Source organism: Trichomycterus rosablanca, chromosome 20 (genome assembly GCF_030014385.1).
Source record: "Trichomycterus rosablanca isolate fTriRos1 chromosome 20, fTriRos1.hap1, whole genome shotgun sequence".
Taxonomy (NCBI): domain Eukaryota; kingdom Metazoa; phylum Chordata; class Actinopteri; order Siluriformes; family Trichomycteridae; genus Trichomycterus; species Trichomycterus rosablanca.
The window spans coordinates 17882626-17908354 of record NC_086007.1 but is presented as its reverse complement, the minus strand read 5'-3'; the positions used below and the strand labels follow the sequence as shown (position 1 = coordinate 17908354).

Below are 25729 nucleotides of genomic sequence, written 5' to 3'. Positions count from 1 at the left end.
ACTCTTCAGCACCTCCGTGCCCAACTCGGCCTGCAGGACGTGCTGTGTATGCTGTTAAGACCGAGGACAAGAATACTGACAACTGTGATGTTGATAATGATAATGATTTAAATATTGCTTCATTTACTACTGACTTTTCTGTTTTTAGTAATATTCTAAGTGATTGTACTAATCCATCCACCCCTGATACTTTTACTAGGCTTTTTCATGTAAGACCAGTTCAAGGATCAGTGTGCCTGTGTGCTCAACCTGTCATAGTTAATATCAATGGCACAAAATACAGACGTCGTCCTATAGGCCACACTTCGCGTGCAGTGAATGTTACAATCTCAGGTACCGGGTGGGCCTGGGTAACTAATACCTCAGGTAAAGTAACTGGAGCTCCTACTGTAGAGGTTCCCCCAGCGTTTAGAATCTCCACTGCCATGTGGGTTTGTGGAACTAATGCTCACTTACAGCTCCCCACAAGGACTCACAAAGGTATTGTCTGGCATTTATGGCATGGATGTTGCACCCCTGCTGTGGTGATGCCAGGGGTCTCTGTATATCGTGCTATTAAAGTTATACACAATATACCCCATAAAGTTAAACGTTCAACAGATAGCATGCCTTCAGGTTTCAATGGTTACCGCCTTACTGACCCTTGGACAACTCCAGGTGAAAGTATAGGCCTATCAATCATTCCTGATGCAGAAAATGCATTGTGCCTATCAGGAAAGTAATAAAATTGTACAAAATGACTAAAACACCACAGAACTGTGCACTTTGTTGAGCTTATCTTAAAATTCAGTGTGCAATGTCACTGTTAACAAAGGAAACAATGTACAAAAATCTTATTACATTTAAGAACTGTCATTAAAACCATAGCTTAAGCTTGTCTGACGCTGAAAAAAGCATTGAGCAATGTCAATATCAATAAAGAAATAAAATTGGACAAAAACACTAAATCACTACAGAACTGTGTTACAGTACTTTTTTTAGCTTGTCTGACTCTGTGCAATGTCACTACCAACTAAGTAACAAGTAACAATGCATTTTAGTGTCAGACAAACTCAAAGAAGTGCACTCCAGAACTATGCTGAAAGCGCTTCTTTGAGTTTGTCTGACACTGAAAATGCATTGTGCAATGTCACTATTAACAAAGGAATCAGAATGTACAAAAACCCTAATGCATTTCAGAACTGTGCTTGAAACTTTCTTTGAGCCTGTCTGAGACTGAAAACGAATTGTGCAATTAACTATTGATAGTTAATTGCACAATTAGTTTTCAGTCTCAGACAGGCTCAAAGTAATAGAAATTTGGTAAATCATTTAAACACCAAAAAACTGTGCTAAAATCACTTTCTTTAAGCTTGCCTGATGCTGAAAATGCATTATGCAATAACTATTACCAAAGTAATAGGAATATACAAATTCACTAAAAAAAACTCTAGAACTGTCCTTAAAGTGCTTCTTAGAGCTGGTCTGACACTGAAAAACATTGTGCAATGTCACTATCAATGAAGTAAAAAGAAAGTACTAAAATACTACAACACTCCAGAACTGTTTTAAAGCACTTCTTAGAGCTTGACCGACACTGAAAAAGCATTGTGAAATTTCAATTTTACCAAAGTCGAAATATACAAAATCACTACAACACCACATAAATGTGTTTAAAGTGCTTCTTTGAACTTGTCTGACACTAAAAATGCATTGTGGAATGTCACTTCCAACCAAGTTATTGGAATGATCAAAAACACTAATACACTTCAGATTTGCGTTAATAGCGCTGCTTTGAGTTTGTCTGATGCAGAAAATGCATTGTGCAATGTCACTATCGACAAAGGAATAGGAATGAACAAAAACACTAATACAGTTCAGAACATGTTCTTTAGGGCAATCGGGCAACACACCACCAAAGGGCGAAAGGGAAGAAATTTTTCTATCACATTCAACCAGTGTTAAACTAGCTGTGACTGTTCTGACAGTCTGTCTTGTGAAAGCATACTAAAACATACTAAAATACAAAAACACTCTGTGTCTAAAGCATTAATTTAATATGATCTGACGCTGAAGCATTCTTCAACGTCATTATCAACAATGAAATCAAAATGTACAAAATTATTTTTTTTAAATTACATTAAAGCACTTTTTTTGGCATGAATGACGTTGAAAACTAAATGTCAGTTTAAATAAAATAAAAGGAATGTGCAAAATCACTAAGTTATCACATACATGTGTTTAAAACACACATTTGAGCTTGTCTGACGGTAAAAATGCATTGTGGAATGTAACCTTTGTGACTGGATTTAAATTGTATTATTTATTTGCATTAAACTCAGAAGTTTCTGCTTTCTTAGTTCAATTAGCAGAGGTAGAAGAGACTTTTGAAGGTTTCAGAATTCCAAAGACTGAGACTGACCTTGACACACACCCACACATAAACACAGCAAAAATCACAGTAAAATGATAAACAAGTTTCATGTGGAAAGCTGGCCTTGCGCTGGGTTGCTGAGCAGAGTTAGCCTGAAGGGGCAGTAAAGCGGGGTATAAATACTGTGATAGGGCGGACGGTATCCATCTTTCTCTCCTGTAAAGGTATGTGTTTTTGCATTATGAGATTGGTCCCCAGCTGAGTAATAAATTGATTATTTTGCTTTTATTATTACCCCGGTTGTCTGTGTCAATCTTTAAGGGTTATTTTGAATTCCCACAACATTTTCAACATAATAATATTAACATAATATAATATGATAGATTTAATACACTTTAGAACTGTGCTAAAAAAACTTCTTTGAGTTTGTCTGACGCTTAAAATGCATTGTGCAATGTCAATTTTTGCAAAGTAATCGGAATAAACAAAATTTCTAAGTATCCACATACATGGATTGAAAACTCTTCCTATGCTTTTCTGACGCTGAGAACGCATTGTGCAATGTCATTTTTTACAAAGTAATCAGAATGTACAAAATCACCAAAACACCAGATAAATAATTTTAAAACTTACAACTGAGTTTGTCTGACGTCACAAATGCATTGTGGAACGTTGCTATCAGTTATGTAATAGGACAGATTAAAATCACTAGTACACATCCGGACTAAAAAAAGCTCATTTTTGACGCTTAAAATGCATTGTGCAATATTACTATCAACGTTATCAAAATGTACTAAATCTTCAAAACACATGCATGTGTTTAAAGCGCTTTACATATTTTATCTTACACTGAAAACGCATTCTGCAATGTCAATTTTAACAAAGTTAAATACATTAACTAAATCAATAAAACACTCCATACATTTGTTGAAATCGCTTCTTTAAGCTTATCTGACACTGAGAACGCATTGTGCAATGTCAATTTTAACTAGAGAGGTGCATTTCCTAAAATGCGAGTGTGATTGCAGTGCAGTGGGTGGGCAGGGGTTGCCTACTCAAATGCTGTATCCAAGTTGGGGTGTCATTAACTGTGTTTAGAACGCATCTTTGGGTTTGTCTGACACAATGTCACTATCAATAAAATCATTAAACTATACTAAAAAAAATCTACAACTGTGTCTAAAGCGATTCTTCGAAATCGTTTAGCTCAATGGTTAAGGTACTAGACTAGTAAACAGAAGGTTGCTGGTTCAAGCCCTGCCACCACCAAGTTGCCACTGTTGGGTCCCTGAGCAAGGCCCTTAACCCTCAATTGCTCATCGTGTTCCGCTCATTGTGTAAGTCGCTTTGGATAAAAGCGTCTGATAAATGCTGAAAATGTAAATGTAATGTAAATATGTCAATTCTAGCAAAGTAAATGGAATATACAAAATCACTAAGACACCACATACATTTCGATGTACAGCACTTTGGTCAACGTAAGTTGTTTTAAGAGTGCTTTATAAATAAAATTTACTCATTACTTACTTACATGTGTTAAATTAAAAGGCACATTTGAGCTTGCTGACGGTAATGCATTGTGGAATGTCACTGTCAACAATATAATAGATTGGATTAAAACACATACACTTATGGTATCAAGACTTCTTTGAGTTTGTCAGAGGGTTTAACATGATTTATGCAATGAAAATTTTAACAAAGTAATAGGACTGTTTTTGACAAAGTGATAGAATAGATTGAATACACTATTGCAATTTAGAACTGTGCTAAAAATACTTCTTTAAGTTTGTCTGACGCTGAAACAGCACTAAGCAATGTCACTGTCAACAAAGTCAGAAGAATTTACAAATTTACGAAAACACCATATACGTGTCTTAATCGCTTCTTTAAGCTTTTCTGAGGCTGAGAACGCACTGTGCAGTCAATTTTAACAAAGTAATCGGAATGTAGAAAATCAATAAAACACTACATACATAAGTTTAAAGCGTTGCTCCTGGATTTTGTAAAGTTGCTTTGAGACAATGTCTATTGTAAAAAGCGCTATATAAATAAAGTTGACTTGACTTTAAGCTTTTCTGACGCCAAGTACGCATTGTGCTTCTTTAGATGTATCTGACGAGGAGAACGCATTACAAAATAACTAATAACAAAATAATCGGAATGTAAAAAATCACTAAAAAACCGCATGAATGTGTTTAAATAATTTCTTTAAACTTTTCTCCCGCTTTGAACGCATTGTGCAATGTCAATTTTAACAAAAATCGGACAGCACAAAGTCAATAAAGCATTACATACATGTAATTATAAAGTGCTTCTTTAAGCTTATCTGACGACGACAACGCATTGTGCAGTGTCAATTTTACCAAAGTAATCGTAATGTACAAAATTACTAAAACACTACATACAAGTGTTTAAAGTGCTTCCTTAAGCTTTTATTGTTAAATGGCAATTTTACGAAAGAAATCGGAACGTACACAATTACTTACAAACTACAAAACTGTGCTTAAAGCACTTTTTAAGCTTATATGAGAACACATTGTGCAATGTCAATTTTAACAGTTATCAAAATGTACAAATGCACTGAAACACCGCGTGCATATGTTTAAAGCTCTTCTTAAAGCTTATCTGACACTGATAACGCATTCTTCAATGTCAGTTTTACAAAGTTATAGAAATGTACTAAAAAATCACTAAGACACCACAAAAATGTTTTAAACGCACAGTTAAGCTTGTCTCACGTTAAAAATGCATTGTGGAAAGTTACTATCAACAATGTAAAAGAATAGTTTTAAAACAATAATACACTTTAGAACTGTGGTAAAAAGGCTTCTTTAAGTTTGTCTGATACTGAAAGTGCATTGCGAAATTTAACTGTCAACAAACTGCAAAACTCTGTTTTTGGCACTTCACTAACCCTACCTGACGCATTGAGAACGCATTGTGCAATGTCAGTATTAACAGTTATCCAAATGTCCTACATAAAGAAAACCACATGCTTTGTTTAAAGAGATTCTGTAAGCTTATCTGAGGCTGAGAACGCATTGTGCAGTGTCAATTACAATAAAGTGATCGGAATGTACAAAATCACTAAAACACCACATAAATGTGTTTAGAACGCATTTTAGGGTTTGTCTAACGCTAAAAATGCATTCTGCAATGTCACTATTACCAAAGAAAGTGAAACATATTAAATTACAAAAAAAAACAACTCTTGAAATGTGTCTAAAGCGTTTCTTTAAGATTATATGACGACGACGAAGGATTTTTCACTTATCAAAAAGGAAAAAAGACACCACATGCATGAGTTTAAAGCACTTCTTTTGGCTTATCTGGCACTGAGAATGTATTGTGCAATGTCAATTTCATCACAGTAAGCGGAATGTAAAATCACTAAAACGCCACATACTTGTGTCTTAAAAGCTTCTTCTTTAAACGATTCTCAGCATATCTGACGCCGAGAACGCATTGTGTAATGCCAGTTTTAACAAAGTAATTGGAAAGTACAAAATCACTAAAACACCACATAAATGTTTTTATAACGCAACTTTGGGCTTGTCTGACGATAAAAATTGCACTGTGTAAAGTCATTATCAACAAAGTAGGACAACAAAGGAGTGCACAAAAACACTAATACACTTTCCTCTGCCTACACCTTCTCTCATACACCGAGAGGATCTGGTAGGGGTGGTGGTACAGGTTTGCTCTTGACCAGGAAATGGCAATTCACTACTGCCATTCACCTTAACATTTCATCCTTTGAATTTCATGCTATTACTGTTACTTTTCCAATTACTCTTCATATCATTGTCATTTACAGACCACCTGGCTCATTGGGAGACTTCATAGAAGAGCTGGATGTTCTTCTGAGTTTCTTCCCTTCAACTCCTCTGACTCTTCTTGGTGACTTTAATCTCCCTACACTTCAGTCCTCCTGTCTTCTTCCTCTTCTTTCATCTTTCGACCTCCTCTTTAACCACAGCCCTCCGACACACAAAGGAGGCAATCTTCTGGACCTGGTCTTCAGCTGTCCAGCTTCTGTTCTGGACCTCACTGTCACCCCACTTCACCTCTCTGACCATCACTTTGTGTCCTTCTCTCTCTGTCTCCCAACTCTTCCTACCTCCAACCACACTTTCACTCTTACAACACGCCCCAATCTTCACTCTTTATCTTCCTCCCTGCTGATCTCTAACATCCTAACTTCACTACCTCACCCTGACATGCTTGCTACCCTTCCACTCAACTCTGCAACTAATACTCTACTCTCTTCTCTTTCAACATCCCTCGATCAGCTCTGTCCTCTTACCCTCAAACGAGGAAAACCTTCTCACCCTGCTCCTTGGCTTTCAGATGCATTGCGCAGCAACAGAAGAGAATTAAGGGCAGCTGAGAGAAAGTGGAGGAAATCTAAGTGGAGAGAAAGTGGAGGAAATCTAATCTAAGTTGATCTCCACTCCTACCACGATCTGCTGTCCAGGTTCTTATCCGACGTGACTGCTGCAAAAACATCTTTTTACAAAGCCAAGCTTGAACAATCTGCTGCTGACCCACGTAAGCTTCATGCCATCTTTTCCTCTCTTCTGAACCCTCCTCCTCCTCCCCCATCTGCCTCTCTCACTGCTACTGACTTTGAAACATTCTTTCAGGACAAGATTGACAAAATCAATCAATCCTTCTCTCCGACTGACCCACTTTCAACTGACCCTCAACCCACCAACACACTCACCAGATTCACCCCACTCACCATGGATGAGGTTACACAGCTCCTCTCATCCAGCAATTCCACTACATGCACACTCGACCCTATACCATCCACCATCCATAAAGACATCTCACAGGACCTAATCCCCTTCATCACACCCATCATCAACAACTCCCTGACATCAGGTGTTGTCCCTACTGCTTTTAAGAAGGCTCAGGCCATTCCCCTTCTTAAGAAACCTACACTAGACACTACAGACATTAACAACTACAGACCTGTCTCACTCCTCTCTTTTCTATCCAAAATTCTTGAACGTGCTGTCTATAACCAACTATCTGCCTTTCTCACTCAGAATGACCTCCACGATCCGTACCAGTCGGGCTTCAAGGCAGCGCATTCTACGGAAACAGCACTTGTAGCTGTTACTGAGAAGCTTCATGCAGCCAAAGCAGCCAAACTGTCATCTGTCCTTATTCTTCTTGACCTCGCCTTCGACACCGTGACTCACAGCATTCTCTTGTCCACACTCTCCAACCTTGGAGTAACAGGTTCAGCATGGCAATGAATGGCCTCCTACCTCGAAGGGCGCTCCTACCAAGTGTCATGGAGGGGATCCATATCTCCCCCATGCACTCTCTCAACCGGTGTTCCTCAGGGCTCTGTACTTGGCCCACTTCTTTTCTCTATCTACACCCGCTCTCTGGGTAAGGTCATAGCCTCCCATGGCTTCTCCTACCACTCCTATGCAGATGACACTCAGCTCGTTCTGTCATTTCCTCCTTCAGACACACAAGTCTCAGCTCGCATCTCAGCATGTCTGCGAGATATCTCACAATGGATGTCAGCTCATCATCTAAAACTTAATCCCAGCAAGTCAGAGGTGTTGCTTATTCCTGGAGATCAGTCTCCAACCCAGGACCTAGTCATTTCTCTGGATGACTCCCAGATCAGACCATCTGATAAGGTAAGAAGTCTTGGTGTTGTCCTTGATAACCAGCTGACCTTCTCTCCTTATATAGCCAACATGACAAGATCGTGCCGGTTCATCCTGTACAACATCAGGAAGGTTCGGCCATTTCTCTCCAGGGAAGCTACCCAGATTCTGGTGCAATCACTTGTAATCTCACGGTTGGACTACTGCAACTCCCTTCTGGCAGGAGCGCCCATGTCCACTATTAAACCCTTGCAGCTCATTCAAAATGCAGCTGCCCGTCTTGTTTTTAACCAGCCCAAACACTGCCACATCACCCCACTGCTGCGTTCTCTTCACTGGCTTCCTGTAGCTGCACGCATTCAGTTTAAAACGGGGCGTTATTCGTGTTTCGTTTTAAGATCAAAAATCAAATAACAAAAAAGCAGAAATTGAAAAACGGGTCGTATTTTAATTTTCCAAATTCATTTTTCATCAGTTCAACCAGAAATAATGTGACATGTACGATTAGTTATGCCTGTATTACAGAACTGAGTCCTATACGGTAATAATAATAATAATAATAACGTAAAAAATAATGCAGCATTCTTTTTCTTAGAATAGTACGACGGCGTATTAGTACGACGGCGTATTAGGGCCACTAAGGAAAAAAAAATTTTTTATTTGTTCTGAGATTAAAGTCGATATTATTCTGAGATTAAAGTCGATATTATTCTGAGATTAAAGTCAATATTATTCTGAGATTAAAGTCGATATTATTCTGAGATTAAAGTCGACATTATTCTGAGATTAAAGTCGACATTATTCTGAGATTAAAGTTGAAATATTATGGCCAGAGAGTGTGCAGCCGTCACAGGTTTGTCAGTTCAGAGAAACTCGGGTCTCAGTACCTGGATCAAAACTAAAAAAAACAATTTCTTTAAAGTGGCCCTAATACGCCGTCGTAAAATAAATAGACAGACACTATATATGTGAAATTATTGAATTTTTATTTTGTCAGATGCATGCATATAAACACATTTATTTTAATATAACTACAGACACAGTCTCTTAGAAAGTGACTTCAGTTCTGAGAACCCACTGGCTTGGCTCAGCTCATCAGTGGATCCCCATAGCTGGTGTTGAGAAGCTCAGTAGATATTATCTAGTATTTGATTTCTTAAGAGAATGTACAGTTCAGCTGCATGGTATGCATCAACAGGAGCATCCCAGCCATTTTCATCAATAAGAAGAGCACAAAGCTCAAAGACTGTTTCATCACAGGGGAACTGGGATTTTGGGGTGCATTCCTCTTTGCAAACAGTGACCTCTTCTGGAAGCACATATTTGAGTTTGTCCTCCCCTGCACCATAAATCTGTGGCATGCAGTACATTAAAATTGGGCGTCCTCCTGGAATTCCTGGCCTTGACCTTATTTGATGGGAGTTCCATGTCCTCACAACTTCGTCTAGTTCCTCCTGCATGAACATAAATATGTAAAACTTAGTTCAACTACTGTCCCAACAAAAAATCTGCACAGAACATTTACCTGCATCAATATATGGGACACTTGTCATTCAAAAAGCCTGTGTTGAGTCATAAGTTTAGTTAAACATATACGTCATTAAAATATTATCAAAACTTTATATTGTCAACATCTTATACCTGGCTTCAATGACCAGTTTACCAAGCACACCTACAATTAGTCACCGTGTCTCGTCTCTTGCTCCACAATTTATCAGCCAACCCCTAACTTGACCGTTAGTGGTAAAAGACTGCTGGTACGATGGGATCGCAGCTGATTTGTTGGTAAAGCTATTTTGGTGGTAGAATATTATCATCACAGCAGTGGCACTAACATAGTAGTGTGTTTTGCTGGTACAACTGAATGTGACAGCAATGTTGCTGGACTTTTTTGTAAGTGTGACTTGTGCCTGGAATTGTCTGCCAACAAAATAATACCTTTTGGTGGTGCTATTACATTAATAAATGGTGTAGATTAATAGACAGATTAATTACAGACTATAGCTGTTTCTGATCAAATGTAGTGAAGGTAGCTTAATAAAAACAATCTGGCAATACATAACTGATGAATATAAATACAGAAGGTGTAGCCTGTGGCTATAGAGCCTACCTGAATTAGGTTAAGGAAGCAGAACTGTATCAGATTTCTGTCCAAGAAGTCACCGGAAAAATGTCCATCATCTCTGAGCGTCTGGAAAATGTCCATCCAGAACTGTCCACTTTGTTTACGCAGAATGCCCCACCACGATTCTATGCGTTGGTTTGCCATGCTGCATCCATAAATGAAACTTCTCTCTCCTGCGTAAGGGTCCGAGTGATTTCTGCGTAAAAACATCTGCATTTCCCTCACATGCCCATTCTCAGTACCTGGATCGGCACGCAGGCGCTGAGGGCAGCCTCCAATGCGCGTTACTGTGCTTATCCAATAACCCGCAATTACTTTTGGGTCGTTATTCGTGTTGTACGCCTCCATCCACATGACATGGCGACTAAATCCGTCAATGCAACCATTTATAGCAATGCCATAAGGCTTTAGTTTATCGTACGAGTCCATATGCCATAAAGCGTTGGGGCCTCGGTTGCAGTACTGGCGACGGCGCAGACGCCGAGCGCGCCGGAGTTGCACTCCTTCGAGATCGATCATTTTGATGATCATTCTCATCGTCTCCTGTGAAACTACAAACCCTCTTCGAATAGCACGGAGATGTAACCACCGATAGCTTGTAGCCTGCCACTACCCGCAAGTTCCGCTTCAACAAAAGAGAAGATTTCCTCTAAATCCGTCTGGTTCTTTCTTCTAAATAAATGCAGTTCACTGCAAATCCATTTCAGCGTCCTTATGCTAATAACAATCCGGTGCTGTTATGCCAAGAGATTGAGGATTTCTTTATTCGTAAAACCGATGCGAAAGTATAACTTCACCAAATCATGAACATCACTCATTTTAACACGAGGCGGCTGCTATGGCCATATTATTTCGACTTTAATCTCAGAATAATATCGACTTTAATCTCAGAATAATGTCGACTTTAATCTCAGAATAATATCGACTTTAATCTCAGAACAAATAAAAAAAAAATGTCTTTAGTGGCCCTAATACGCCGTCGTAGGGGGAATGAGCTACGCAGTAATAGGAATTAACACATTGTGCAATGTCAAATTTACCAAAGTAATTGGAATGTGCAAAATCACTAAATTACCACATGTGTTTAAAACGCACATTTGAGCTTGTCTGATGGTAAACATGCATTGTGTAACTTTCAACATTATAATAGGATAGCGCTTCTTTAAGCTTATCTGACGCTGAGTACGCACTGTGCAATATCAGCTTTAATAAAGTAATCCGAATGTGTTTAGAAAGCATCTTTGGGTTTGTCTGACGCAAAAAAAAGGGCATACAGCTTGCACACAGGAGGACAAAGAGACTGTGCAGAATTATCCTGAAAGACTGGAAAAGGTCCATAATACTGATAGTGGACTGCAGGCTTTTGCTAATTGTGCTACAGGACATAATTCTACTAAATGTATTTTTTTTTCTTTCATTTCCACTCATATTTGTGTATAAAATAGAGAGTTTAAACATCAGTTTCTAATTTCTGCAATTTGTTCTTTAAATCTTATGGGGTGTGATCTTATGTGTGCCCTTGGAATTAAATTGGAAACAATGCCTGGAGGTACCACTATTTCTGTAAAAGACAGGGACTCTGATTCCTCCTAGAGCTGTATACATTTTGCCAAAATTGTCCACTTTATTGTTCTGAATGGAAGTTGGTAGCTGATGTTTGGACACAAACAAATAATCATTTAATTTATTTGGTTAGGGAAAGAATTCAGATTATTAGACTTAATAGATTGATTAGACTTTATACTACTGAACGAGTTGCATTGTACTGCTTATTTACATCAAGGACTAGATAAAGTTTTTGGAGTGCTCCTGGTCTATTGACCAGTATACATCTAATTTTTTGATGCTGGATTTTTTCTTTACTAATTGGAAGTCAGTACTGCCTCTTCAGTAAAACTAATTGTTTTTGATGGTGTTTGGAATAAGTTTGGCCAGTTTTGTGTTTGGTTTGGGTTAATGACTCTAATTCCACTAGCCACATTCTTTGACTACACCAAAGATAGGTCAGTGGAAAGAGATAGGTAAATAATTATTTGAACTTTAACTGTGGCTAAGGGATGTCTTTAGGAGCCTACTAAAGATCCAAACATTTAATATCAACTTGAATACAAGGTTAAAAGAATTAAATTATCTTACTGTGTGCGTGTTGAGCGCAAGTTAGTAGATCCCAAGATGTCCACCACCCATGTGTGTATGTACAGCATTGTCACCAAGTAACATTCACCCCAAATTAATGGAAATACCATTAATCATGGATACAAGAGAAATATTACGTAAATTTGGAAAAAGGGGCTGCACTTATTTAACCCTATCTATGATGCTTATCTAACCCTGTTAATGCCAAATCAAACCAAAATTTGATTACATATCATTCTCCATTCATTAATAAATGCTATTTTTCAGACAATGTTTACAGGGGTAATGTGCAATTTTCGGGCAATTTCATTATGTTTACAAGGGTAATGTGCAATTTTTAGAATATTTACAAATGGTTATGTGCAATTTTTCACCAGCTTGCTACCGAACAGAAAGTCTATTATTCTATTGTCTATTCTATTGTATGTCATTGTAAATTCTGTAAATTTCTAAATTTTTGATATTTTGTATATTCTAGTTTTTCTTCTTTGGTTATTGTTTGTAAACACTTGAGAGTATGGCACCTTAATTTCGTTATACCTGGTATAATGACAATAAAGATATTCTGATTCTGATTCTGATTCTGAAATCTGTTCACAGACAAGTGAAGGATGCTGTAGTGGCAAAAAATGCTTTTCCGCGATAATAACCAGACCAGACCAGTTTGCCTTAGGAATTAAGAATACCCTTTATTCTTAAGAATGTAACGCCAGCGGGAAGGCTTCAGAACAAATCTGACCAAACCTTCCCCGAAATATTAACACTTGTGTCTTTTATACTTTCAACATGAAATGCATACAGTTCGTATCCCATTGGCTAATTCCCCATGCATTGTTCAAAAGAATCAAAAGACCCCCCAGGATGAAACAGATGTAAAACTTTGAAGACGAGCCCAGTTGTAAATTCCAACATATTACTTTTCCTGAGCAAATTTGGTAACATTAAAAAAAGGGAGGAATTGTGGTGGAATTTGATGTATATAATAATTTGTGTATGCATATTATATAATATTTTGTGTATGTGTATGAGTGGGGGCATTCAGATACTAGTTGAAAGGCACAATGGTTTACACCTGGACTTTACGACTGGAGATTACAACAGGAACAAGATGTACCCATTGGGGGTTTGGAATTTACATCTGGGCTCATTTTCAAAAGGCTTACATCTGTTTCACCCTGGGGGGTCCCGTGATTCCTGTGAACAATGCATGGTCAACGCAGTGGTTAGCCAATGAGACAACACTACGAACTGTATGCATTTCATGTTGAAAGGTGTTCCTGAAGTATAAAAGACACAAGTGTTAACAGTTTGTGTAAGGTTTGGTCAGATATAGTCTGAAGCAGGGGTCACCAAACTACGGTCCGCGGGCCGTATACGGCCCGATGCTTTAATTTGACCGGCCCCTTTAACCACAGCAGCAATACATGTTGTCTGGCCACTGTTCATCTTCGAACTCACAGTATTATAACGGAAAAAAATAACAGAGGAAACAAAAATTGGCCACCCGGAGTCTCAGTAGATTATATGGCAGCGATCCAATGGGTGGCGCTCCAAGCATGAGGGGAGTGATTGGCGCATCAATAGAGAGATGAGTGACCGCAGCCACTGAACTGTGTTGCAAAGCAGTTAAGTGGGATTTCGTTATGAAAATCCTCGTGTCCTGTGTTAATTTCATTAAAGCTAATGCTCTTAACTACAGAAACTACAGGTTTCAGGAATTCTTGTCTGAGCTGAAGATGTGCTTTACTGAGATGCGCTGGCTGAGTCGGGGCAAGTTTTGAAATGTTTTAACGACCTGCTCCCGGAGATCAACGCATTTATGCGGTCCAAAATCAAAACTCAAGCACATTGTTTAATTTTTATGCTTCTCTTTCCATTGGTCCCCGATCTCAATAAAACATGCACTCAAAGTAACTACCGTTTTCGGGAGTGTTGCTTGCGCAGCCATCTTAGGGTAGAAAATCGGTATAAATTATTATTATTGTTGTTTTACATATAAATATGCACGGAGGAAAAGAAACACGCGTACACCATCAGTTTTCCTTGAACCGGAACTGTCCAAACAGAAGTTATGCTTTATTTTCTTATCTGTCAGCATGTCAAAATAAAAGCACTTACAAGTAGTGTACTCATCAAATGAGAGCATATATTAACAAAACTCTAACACCCCCACTTGATCTCATGTAGTACAGAACGTAACTTGTACCTCACTCATTTCACAAATTCACATACCAAAAATAAAACTCTTGAATTTCTCCATTTTCAACTTCGTCACAGGTTTGGTCATGATATCTGCAATCATTTTCTCTGTAGGACAGTACTCAATTGTTATTTTGTTTTCACTGAGTGCTGACCGAATGAAGTGGTATCGAATGTCTACATGTTTGCATCTCTGACGACACACAGGGTTCTTAGAAAGAGCAATTGTTCCCTGGTTGTCCTCGTATATCTTTACTGGTACAGTCTGATACCTACAATCCATTTCCTTTAGTAGCTGTGTGAGGTACAAACTCTCTTGAGTAGTGGCTGCAAGAGCCATGTATTCTGCTTCACAAGTAGACAAAGCAACTGTGGGCTGTTTTTTTGATTTCCAAGAAAACAAAGGTCCATCACTGGTTAAACTAAAACAATACCCAGTCGTGCTTCGTCTGTCATCTAAGTCAGACGCCCAGTCCGCATCACTGTATGCCTCAAGTTTTAAATCCCTATCACTGTTCTTGAAGCACAGCTCATAATCAATTGTTCCCTTTAGGTAACGTAACACATGTTTGGCTGCAATCAAATGTTGTGCATGCGGTTCTGATAGATGCTGGGATAGTCTGCCAACAACCCAACTTAAATCAGGTCTCGTGCAAGTCATCACGTAAATCAAACTTCCCACTATCTCACGATAAAGTGTGTTATCAATTGGATCAGAGTTTGAGTCTAGTTCCCATTTTTGCTCACATGGGGTCGCCCTTGGCTTGCTATCCAACATACTGAACCTCTCCAGTATTTTAGTTATGTATCCCTTTTGATTCATCTTTACAATTCCCTGGCTCTGATCAAAGTTTATGCCTAGGAAATGTCTAAGCTTCCCAAGATCTTTCATCTTAAATTTCGCTGTCAACTGTTCTTTTACTTCACTGAGCAGATGCTTGTCACTGGCAGCAATTATAAGATCGTCGACCCAAAGTATTAACATTACTCTCTCAACCTGAGTTTGTTTACTGTAAACACAGTGATCAACAGGGTTCTGCACAAATCCAATTTTAATTAGATGATCGTGTAGCATTTTATTCCAATTCCTACCAGATTGCTTAAGTCCATATAACGACTTATTCAACTTACAGACAAGTGTTTCTGCTGTGTGTGATTTCATCTCAAAACCCTCTGGCTGTTCCATATAAACCTCGCAGTCTATAGGAGCATGTAAATAGGCCGTTTTAACATCCATTTGGTGTAGAGTGAGATCATATTGTGCTGACATTTGCATCAGGATGCGTATTGATGTGATGTCTGCAGTTGGGGAAAATGTCTCCTTGTAGTCTACTCCCATTATTTGGTTGTAACCCTTAGCTACAAATCTTGCTTTGTATGTTTCTGATCCTTCAGCTTCATTTTTAATGGAATAAACCCATCTTCCCCCCACTGCACGTTTACCTTCTGGTAAAGGGGTCAGTGTGTATGTGTTGTTCTCGATGAGAGAGTTCATCTCATCTTTCATAGCATTAATCCATAAATCTGCTTTTTCTGAACTCACTGCCTCTCTGTAACTCTGAGGAATGTTACAGACTCTGTAACAGTAATCAATATTCGCTAGTGTTTGATCTGCATCATGCACATCATCTGTATCGTGCACATAGTCAGCCAAATATTGGGGTGGCTTCCTATTTCTCCTAGGGTAACGTAAACCGTGGTCATGCCCTTCCTGAGTGCCTTCTTGAGTATCCCCCACGGCTTCATCAGCTTCAACTGGAAGCTTACTATCATCTTGAGCATTTTGGACGGACGGCACATATTTCCTACTAGGAAAATGACCTTCAGCTACCGGCAGGCCAATTTGGGTCTGTTGCACTGCAACATCTTTTGTCAAAAATTTCACTAGCCTGTGTTTAAGGATTTTCCCAGTTGCTGGAAAATAGACAAGATAAGCAGGGCTGTACCTGTCATACCCAACAAAAATTCCTTTTTCACATTTCGAGTCTAACTTTTTCCTGTCATGCTTGTAAGCGTAACATGTCGAACCAAACTTTCTCATCTTGGAAAGATCAGGCTTTCTCCCAGTCAGTGTATGGTATGGTGTTTGTTTTAGGCGGCTATTAAAACACCTGTTGCGGATTACTGCAGCAGTCAATACTGCATACGTCCAGAACTCTTTTGGCAGATTACTTTCTATGAGTAAACATCTAGCCATCTCAAAAAGTGTCCGCCAATTCCGCTCTGCTGTGCCATTTTGATGTGGCGAATATGGTGCAGAAGTCTCATGTTTTATGCCCTTTTTTCTAAGAAGTGTCTGGAAATCACTTCCTGTAAATTCTGTGCCATTATCTGATCTAAGGCACTTTACCGTCCCATACAATGCTGTGTCAGCTAAAAACTGTTCAGTGGCCTTGACAGTATCACTTTTGGCTTTTAGGAAATACACAAACACTGAGCTTGAGTAGTCATCTGTGAATGATATGGCATACTTAAACCCTTCTCTTGCCACAGGATCTATGGGACCTGCTAGATCAGTGTGGATCATCTCAAATACTGCTTTAGCTCGCACATCAGGTTCCCTATTCCTACTTTGAGTAAATTTTCCCTGAGTACAGACTTCACAATTCACTTTAGACATTTCAACCTTACCCTTGATCCTCATTCCCTCTACTATATTTTGCAACCTGGAAACATCATCATAGTTGCAATGACCAAGAATCTCATGCCAGGTTTGAATGTCGTAGCACCCATTGCAACTGTCCCCATCTTCCTCCTCAACGATGTTCAAATAGTACAGTCTGTTGTATTCCTTTATGTCGAATTTTGTACCATTCTTGTGGATAAGTTCATCACATTCTTGGCGAAAACTTACTGAAGCTCCATTAGCTGTTGCAGCTTTAACTGAAAAAATGTCCTGAGGATATGAAGGAATGTACAGTGCTTTCGCTAATGTCGCATTTACAAAGTGTCCGTCACGATCTATCAAGCACACCTCTGCATCGCCCCTTTTTAGTGCTATGCCGCTAGTTTTCTTACCGTCTGCTAACTCAACGGTATGACTTTCAGATTGGAATGCATCGTCGAAGTTCTTAAATTTTCTGATGTCAGTAATTATGTGTGAAGTTGCACCTGTATCAACCATAAGGCCTTTCTGTTTGAGTCCACATTCCTGAAAATCACTGGACTTGAAAACAAACGTGTGCTCTTCTGCGTCGGTCGCCTTTTTCACATCGTCCTTCTTTTTGCGTCGGCAGGATGTCTCCCTGTGGGTTCCACTTCTACAGTAGTTGCACCACTTAGTTTGTGCACGGCGGCTCCCACTTGTACACGCTCTGGCCATGTGCCCTTTTTGTCCACAGTTGTAGCATGTTATATCTGTGTCTGTATTTTTGTCTTTGCTTTTTCTTAGTGATGGTACATAGTTAATTTTCATCACATTATCATCACTGAAGTTACTTTGATATTTCTCAGTATCCTCAAAGCTCCTTATTTTCGTCTTAAATTCTGCAAAGGTTATATTGTCATTACTCTGAGTAATATGTATGACGAATGGTTTATATGACTCTGGTAAACCTTTCATAACCATGGCAATCAACATTCCATCACTGAGTGTTTCACCTGCATTTCTTAATGCAGTAATGGCGGTCTCCGCCCGAATAATGTAGCCAGTTACAGTTTTAGTCACTGATTTTTGGAGGGATGTCAGCTCGGTGTACAGGCTGATTATGCGGGGTTTCCCTCTTCCCGCGTAATAGTCTCTCAGTATTCCAAGCGCTTTTCTCCCGTCATCTGCCGCTTCTCTCATAACTAATGAGAGGCTCTTATCATCTAAGAATTGAATCAGTTCAGCATATGCTTCTTCATTTTTAGCTCTGTCTTCATTTGCATTACCTTCTGCATCGGGCGGGTTCAGTATCGTCTCTTTGAGTCCCTGTAAACGCAGATGTCCTAGAAACTTCGTCTCCCACAGTTCGTAATTATTTTCATCTCCGTCAAAACACAACTTGCTCCATCGATTTCCTATGTCCCTCCTGGGCCCATAACCTGTTGCTTGCGCAGCCATCTTAGGGTAGAAAATCGGTATAAATTATTATTATTGTTGTTTTACATATAAATATGCACGGAGGAAAAGAAACACGCGTACACCATCAGTTTTCCTTGAACCGGAACTGTCCAAACAGAAGTTATGCTTTATTTTCTTATCTGTCAGCATGTCAAAATAAAAGCACTTACAAGTAGTGTACTCATCAAATGAGAGCATATATTAACAAAACTCTAACAGGGAGCATCTACTTCTGTGTGCAGACTTTTTCGAAGTTGAAACACCTTAAATTTCCAACCAGATCCAGACTCACTGATCAACATTTATTAGCTATTATGACTGGCAGTAACAAATATGGAACCTGACGCTTACTGTCGTCAGGCAAAAGCAGGCTCACAGTTCACACTGATTTTTTAAGGAAACACTGTATGAGGTAGGATAATGGAAATTATTAAAATAAATAAAATTTCTGCATTATCATTATCAACTACAATTATACAAAGCACAGACAATACATCCAGTATACATAGTAAATAGCTTTTTTGGGTGTGTTTACTATTTCACCCGCGGTCCGGCCCCCCGAAACACTGAAGAACAGTAATCTGGCCCTTTGGTTAAAAAGTTTGAGGACCCCTGGTCTGAAGCCTTCCCACTGGTGTTACATTCTTAAGAATAATGGGTATTCTTAATTCCTAAGGCAAACTGGTCTGGTTAATATCGCGGAAAACAATAATGTTGAAAACTCATTGTGCAATCGGAATTTATAAAATCTCTGACACCACGTCCATGTGTTTAAAAAGCACATTTGAGCTTTTCTGACCTTAATAATGCATTGTAGAATATCACTATCAACAATGTAAAGGAATAGATTTAAAACAACGACATGGACAACGCATAAGTAATCGTAATGTACAAAATTACAAAAACTCTACATACAAGTGTTTAAAGTGCTTCCCTAAGCTTATTTGACGCTGAGAACGCATTGTGCAATGTCAATTTTAACAAAGCTATCGGATGTACAAAATCATTAAAATACCACATAAATTTGTTTAGAACGCTTTTTAGGGTTTGTCTAATGCTAAAAATTATTTTGTGCAATGCATATATAAAAAAAAAATATGAGGGGAAAAAAACACTAATACACTTCAGAATTAAGCTGACAGCGTTTAGTAGTCACCAGCTAAAAATGCATTGCATACATGTGTTTAGAGCGTTTTTTTTTTCAAGCCTTTCTGATGCTGAGAACGAATTGGGCAATGTCAGTTTTAACAGAGTGGTTGGACTGTACAAAATCACTAAAACACTAGATAAAAACATTTTAAAACGTTTGACGTTAATAATGCATTGTAGAATGTTACTATCAGTAATGTATCAGGAAAGATTAATAACGCTAATACATTTTACATTTGTGCTTAACAGGCTATTTTTTGAAAATTCATTGTGCAATATTACTGTCAACAGCGTTATCGAAATGTAATAAATAAATAAGACACCACATGCATCTGTTTAAAGCGCTTGTTTAATATTATCTGACGCTGAAAAGACTTTCTGCAATGTCAGTTTTAACAGTTATCGGAATGTACAAACTTAATAAAACATCACATATATGTGTATAAAGAGCATTTTTCATCTAATTTGCATTGTGAAAGCATTGTGCAATGTCAATTTTAAAAAAGCAATCTGAATGTACAAAATCACTAAAACACCACATTAATCATTTTAATCAGTCTGACATTAAAAATGCATTGTGAAATGTTACAATCAGTAATGTAATAGGATAGATTCAAAACACTCATATAATTTAGAATTGTGCTAAACAAGATTATTAGAGTTTGCATGACGCTGAATATGCAATGTGCAATGTCAGTCTTAACAAAGTAATAGGAATGTACAAATTCAATAAAACACCACATGCATGAGTGCTGAGCGCTTCTTTAAGCTTATCTGACGCTGAAAACGCATTGTGCAATTTCAATTTAACCAGTTATCACAATGTACTAAACACCACATTAAGCTTATCTGACGATGAGAACGCATTGTGCAATATCAGCTTTAACAAAGTAATCCGAACATACAAAATCACTAAAACATCACGTACATGTAACTAATGTGTTTTTTTAAGTTTGTCTGACGCTAAGAACGAATTGTGCAGTGTAAATTTTAACAAAGTAATAGGAATGTACAAAATCACTAAAACACCATACTTCAACGTTGCTTCAAGCAAATCTGACGTATTGTGCAATGCCAGTTTTAACAAAGTAATTGGAAAGCACAAAATCACTAAAACACCAAATAAATGTCTTGAAACCGCAACTTTGGGCTTGCCCGACAATAAAAATTGCATTGTGTAAGGTCATAATCAACAATGTAGGACAACAAAGGAGTGAACAAAAACACTACTACACTTTAGAACTAGATGGCAGCGCTTCTTTGAGTTCTTTCAAGATTAAAATGCATTGTGCAATGGCACTATTAAAAAAATTTAGAATGAGAACGAATTGGGCAAAGTTAGTTTTAACAAGGTAATGGAAATGTACAAAATCACTAAAACACCACATACATGTGTTTAAAACGCACGCTTGAGCTTATCTGACGGTAAATATGCAATGTGGAATGTAACTTTCAACATTAAAATACGATAGATTTATTACACTAATACACTTTAGCACTGTGCTAAAAATACTTTTTTGAGTTTTTCTGACGCTTAAAATGTATTGTGCAATGTCAATTTTTACAAAGTAATCAGAATGTACAAAATCATCAGTGTTTACCAGATAAACAATTTTAAAACTCACAACTGAGTTTGTCTGACGTTAATAATGCATTGTAGAATGTTACTATCAGTAATGTATTAGGAAAGATTAATAACACTAATACATTTTACATTTGTGCTTAACAGGCTATTTTTGACCTGAAAATTCATTGTGCAATATTACTATCAACAGAATTATCGAAATGTAATAAATAATAACCACATGTATCTGTTTAAAGCGCTTGTTTAATATTATCTGACGGTGAAAAGACTTTCTGCAGTTTTAACAGTTATCGGAATGTACAAACTTAATTAAACATTACATATATGTGTATAAAGAGCATTTATCATCTAATGTGACGCTGAGAAAGCATTGTGCAATGTCAATTTAAAAAAAAAATCTGAATGTACAAAATCACTTAAAAAACATTAATAATTTTTAAACGAACAACTGAGCTAGTCTGACATTAAAAATGCACTGTGAAATGTTACAATCAGTGATGTAATAGGATAGATTAAAAACACTCATATAATTTAGAATAGTGCTAAACAAGATTATTGAAGTTTTCATGACGCTGAAAATGCAATGTGCAATGTCAGTTTTAACAAAGTAATAGGAATGTACAAATTCAATAAAACACCACATGCATGAGACCTGAGCGCTTCTTTAAGCTTATCTGACGCTGAGAACGCATTGTGCAATTTCAAATTTACCAAAGTACAAGATTGTACAAAATTACTAAAAGACTACAGAACTGTACTTAAAACTCTTTTATAGGCTTATCTGATGCTGATAACGCATTGTGCAATGTCATATTTTAAAAAGTAAAATAAATGCACAAAATCATTGAAACACAGTGTGTCTAATGCGCTACTTTAATCTTATATGATGCTGTAAACGCATTCTGCAATGTCAATTTAACCAGTTATCGCAATGTACTAAACACCACATTAAGCTTATCTGACGATGAGAACGCATTTTGCATTATCAGCTATGACAAAGTAATCCGAATATACAAAATCACTAAAACACCACTTACATGTAACTAATGCGCTTCTTCAAGTTTGTCTGACGCTAAGAACGTATTGTGCAATGTCAATTTTAACAAAGTAATCAGAATGTACAAAATCACCACATAAATGTGTTTAGAAAGCATCTTTTGGTTTGTCTTACGCTAAAACATGCATTGTACAATATCATTATCAACAAAGTCATTAAAACATACTAAGAGACTCAAGAACTGTGTCTAAAAGGCTTCTTTAAGATTATCTGACGCTGAAAAGGCATTGTTCAATTTCACTATTAAATAGAAAGATGAATGTACAAAATTACTAAAAAAAAAAAAAAAAAAAAAAAAAATGTGCCTTAAAGCATTTATTCAAGCCTGCTTGACGCTGACAACGAATTGTGCAATGTCAATTTTACCAAAGTAATCTGAATCGACAAAATTACTAAAAAAACAACAAAACTTTTTTAAGGCACTGTTTTAGGCTTAAATAACGTTGAAAACTCATTGTGCAATTTTAAGAAAGTAAACGGAAGGTTCAAAATCACTGACACCACATGCATGTTTTTAAAAAGCACATTTGAGCTTCTCTGACGTTCAAAATGCTATGTGGAATGTTACTTTCAACAAGATAAGATAGAATAAAAACACTAATACACATTAAAACTGTGCTAAAAAGACTTTTTAGATTTTTAAGCTAAAAATTCTTTGTGCAATGTCACTGTCAACAAAGAAGAATGTACATTATAACTAAAAACTACAGAACTGTTCTCAAGGCAGTTTTAAGCTTATCTGACTCTTAGAATGCATTGTGCAATGTCAGTTTTAACAAAGTAATCTAAATGTAAAAAATCACTAAAATACCACATACATTATTTTATATTATTTTGTTATTATTTTATTTTTCATTTATTATTATATAATATGTTCATAGCACCTTAATCTGTATCACCTTAATCTGCATAGTACCTTACTCTTAATGTGCACCTTAATCTGTATATTATGTCTATAGAACTCCCATCTATTTTTCATGTTTAAAATACATTCAATAATATATTCACTTGCATATCGTGTTTATACCACTGCCCGTATTCTGTAAATAATGCATATCATAGATACTGTACATCCTGCACTTGCAGCTTATTGCACTTCGGGTTAGATGCTAAACTGCATTTCGTTGCCTTGTACTTGTAAAGTTGTATGTGTAAAGTTGAATCTAATCCAAATGTATTAACAAAGTGATAGGATAGATTTAATACACTATTGCAATTTAGAACTGTGCTAAAAATACTTCTTTAAGTTTGTCAGACGCTGAAAAAGCATTATGAAATGTCACTGTCAACAAAGTAATCAAAATGCACAAAATCACTTAAACTCCAGATAATATAATTGCAATACTCACAATTGAGTTGGTCTGACGTTAAAAATGCATTGTGAAATGTAATATCAGAAATGTAATAGAAAAGATTAAAAACACTAAAACACTTTACATTTGTGCTAAAAAGGCTTCTTATGACACTGAAAATGAATTGTGCAATAATCCTCTCAAAAAAAGATATCGAAATATACTAAATCAATAAAACACCACATACATGTGTTTAAAGCGCTTCTTTAATCTTAACTGACGCTAAAGACGCATTCTGCAATGTCAATTTTAACAAAGTTATCGGAATGTCCAAAATCACAAACACACCTCATACATGTGTAGCCTACTAGGACTGTTTAAGTGTAATAACAAAGTGATATGCAGTGCATTGTGTCACTATCACCAAAGAAAGTGAAACATACTATATTACTAAAAAACTTTTGAAATGTGTCTAAATCGCTTCTTTATGATTATTGGAGACGACGAAAAAATTTTCAATGTCACTTATCAAAATGGAAAGATGAATGTACAAGATTACTAAAAAACTACAAACAACCACATTAACACGTTGTTTACACGTTTAAAGAACTTTTTTTAAAACTTTTCTGACAATGAGAACGCCATACAAAAAGTCATTTCAACAAAAATAATCAGAAAGTTGAAAATCAGAAAGACACTACATACATGAGTTTAAAGCGCTTCTTTTAACATACAGTGTATCACAAAAGTGAGTACACCCCTCACATTTCTGCAAATATTTTATTATATCTTTTCATGGGACAACACTATAGAAATAAAACTTGGATATAACTTAGAGTAGTCAGTGTACAACTTGTATAGCAGTGTAGATTTACTGTCTTCTGAAAATAACTCAACACACAGCCATTAATGTCTAAATGGCTGGCAACATAAGTGAGTACACCCCACAGTAAACATGTCCAAATTGTGCCCAAAGTGTCAATATTTTGTGTGACCACCATTATTATCCAGCACTGCCTTAACCCTCCTGGGCATGGAATTCACCAGAGCTGCACAGGTTGCTACTGGAATCCTCTTCCACTCCTCCATGATGACATCACGGAGCTGGTGGATGTTGGACACCTTGAACTCCTCCACCTTCCACTTGAGGATGCGCCACAGGTGCTCAATTGGGTTTAGTCCATCACCTTTACCTTCAGCTTCCTCAGCAAGGCAGTTGTCATCTTGGAGGTTGTGTTTGGGGTCGTTATCCTGTTGGAAAACTGCCATGAGGCCCAGTTTTCGAAGGGAGGGGATCATGCTCTGTTTCAGAATGTCACAGTACATGTTGGAATTCATGTTTCCCTCAATGAACCGCAGCTCCCCAGTGCCAGCAACACTCATGCAGCCCAAGACCATGATGCTACCACCACCATGCTTGACTGTAGGCAAGATACAGTTGTCTTGGTACTTCTCACCAGGGCGCCGCCACACATGCTGGACACCATCTGAGCCAAACAAGTTTATCTTGGTCTCGTCAGACCACAGGGCATTCCAGTAATCCATGTTCTTGGACTGCTTGTCTTCAGCAAACTGTTTGCGGGCTTTCTTGTGCTTCAGCTTCCTTCTGGGATGACGACCATGCAGACCGAGTTGATGCAGTGTGCGGCGTATGGTCTGAGCACTGACAGGCTGACCTCCCACGTCTTCAACCTCTGCAGCAATGCTGGCAGCACTCATGTGTCTATTTTTTAAAGCCAACCTCTGGATATGACGCCGAACACGTGGACTCAACTTCTTTGGTCGACCCTGGCGAAGCCTGTTCCGAGTGGAACCTGTCCTGGAAAACCGCTGTATGACCTTGGCCACCATGCTGTAGCTCAGTTTCAGGGTGTTAGCAATCTTCTTATAGCCCAGGCCATCTTTGTGGAGAGCAACAATTCTATTTCTCACATCCTCAGAGAGTTATTTGCCATGAGGTGCCATGTTGAATATCCAGTGGCCAGTATGAGAGAATTGTACCCAAAACACCAAATTTAACAGCCCTGCTCCCCATTTACACCTGGGACCTTGACACATGACACCAGGGAGGGACAACGACACATTTGGGCACAATTTGGACATGTTCACTGTGGGGTGTACTCCCTTATGTTGCCAGCTATTTAGACATTAA

At 37.7% G+C, this 25729-nt stretch overlaps 1 protein-coding gene across 1 annotated transcript; it reads right to left on the bottom strand.

Moving 5' to 3' along the window:
* Window positions 1–8958: 8958 nt before the first annotated feature.
* LOC134334643 (uncharacterized) lies at window positions 8959–10752 on the bottom strand. Its single transcript, XM_063017055.1, has 2 exons — window positions 10100–10752; window positions 8959–9443 (listed from the first exon to the last, which is right to left on the bottom strand). Exons 1-2 carry the CDS (start codon window positions 10649–10651, stop codon window positions 9117–9119), a joined length of 879 nt encoding a protein of 292 aa, XP_062873125.1. The 5' UTR covers window positions 10652–10752; the 3' UTR covers window positions 8959–9116.
* Window positions 10753–25729: the final 14977 nt, after the last annotated feature.

Coding starts and splice junctions, on each gene's coding strand:
- LOC134334643 (XM_063017055.1), bottom strand. CDS start 10,651: ATGAGAATGATCATCAAAATGATCGATCTCGAAGGAGTGCAACTCCGG. Junction 9,444..10,099: donor GCTTCCTTAACCTAATTCAG/GTAGGCTCTATA, acceptor ATGTTCATGCAG/GAGGAACTAGACGAAGTTGT.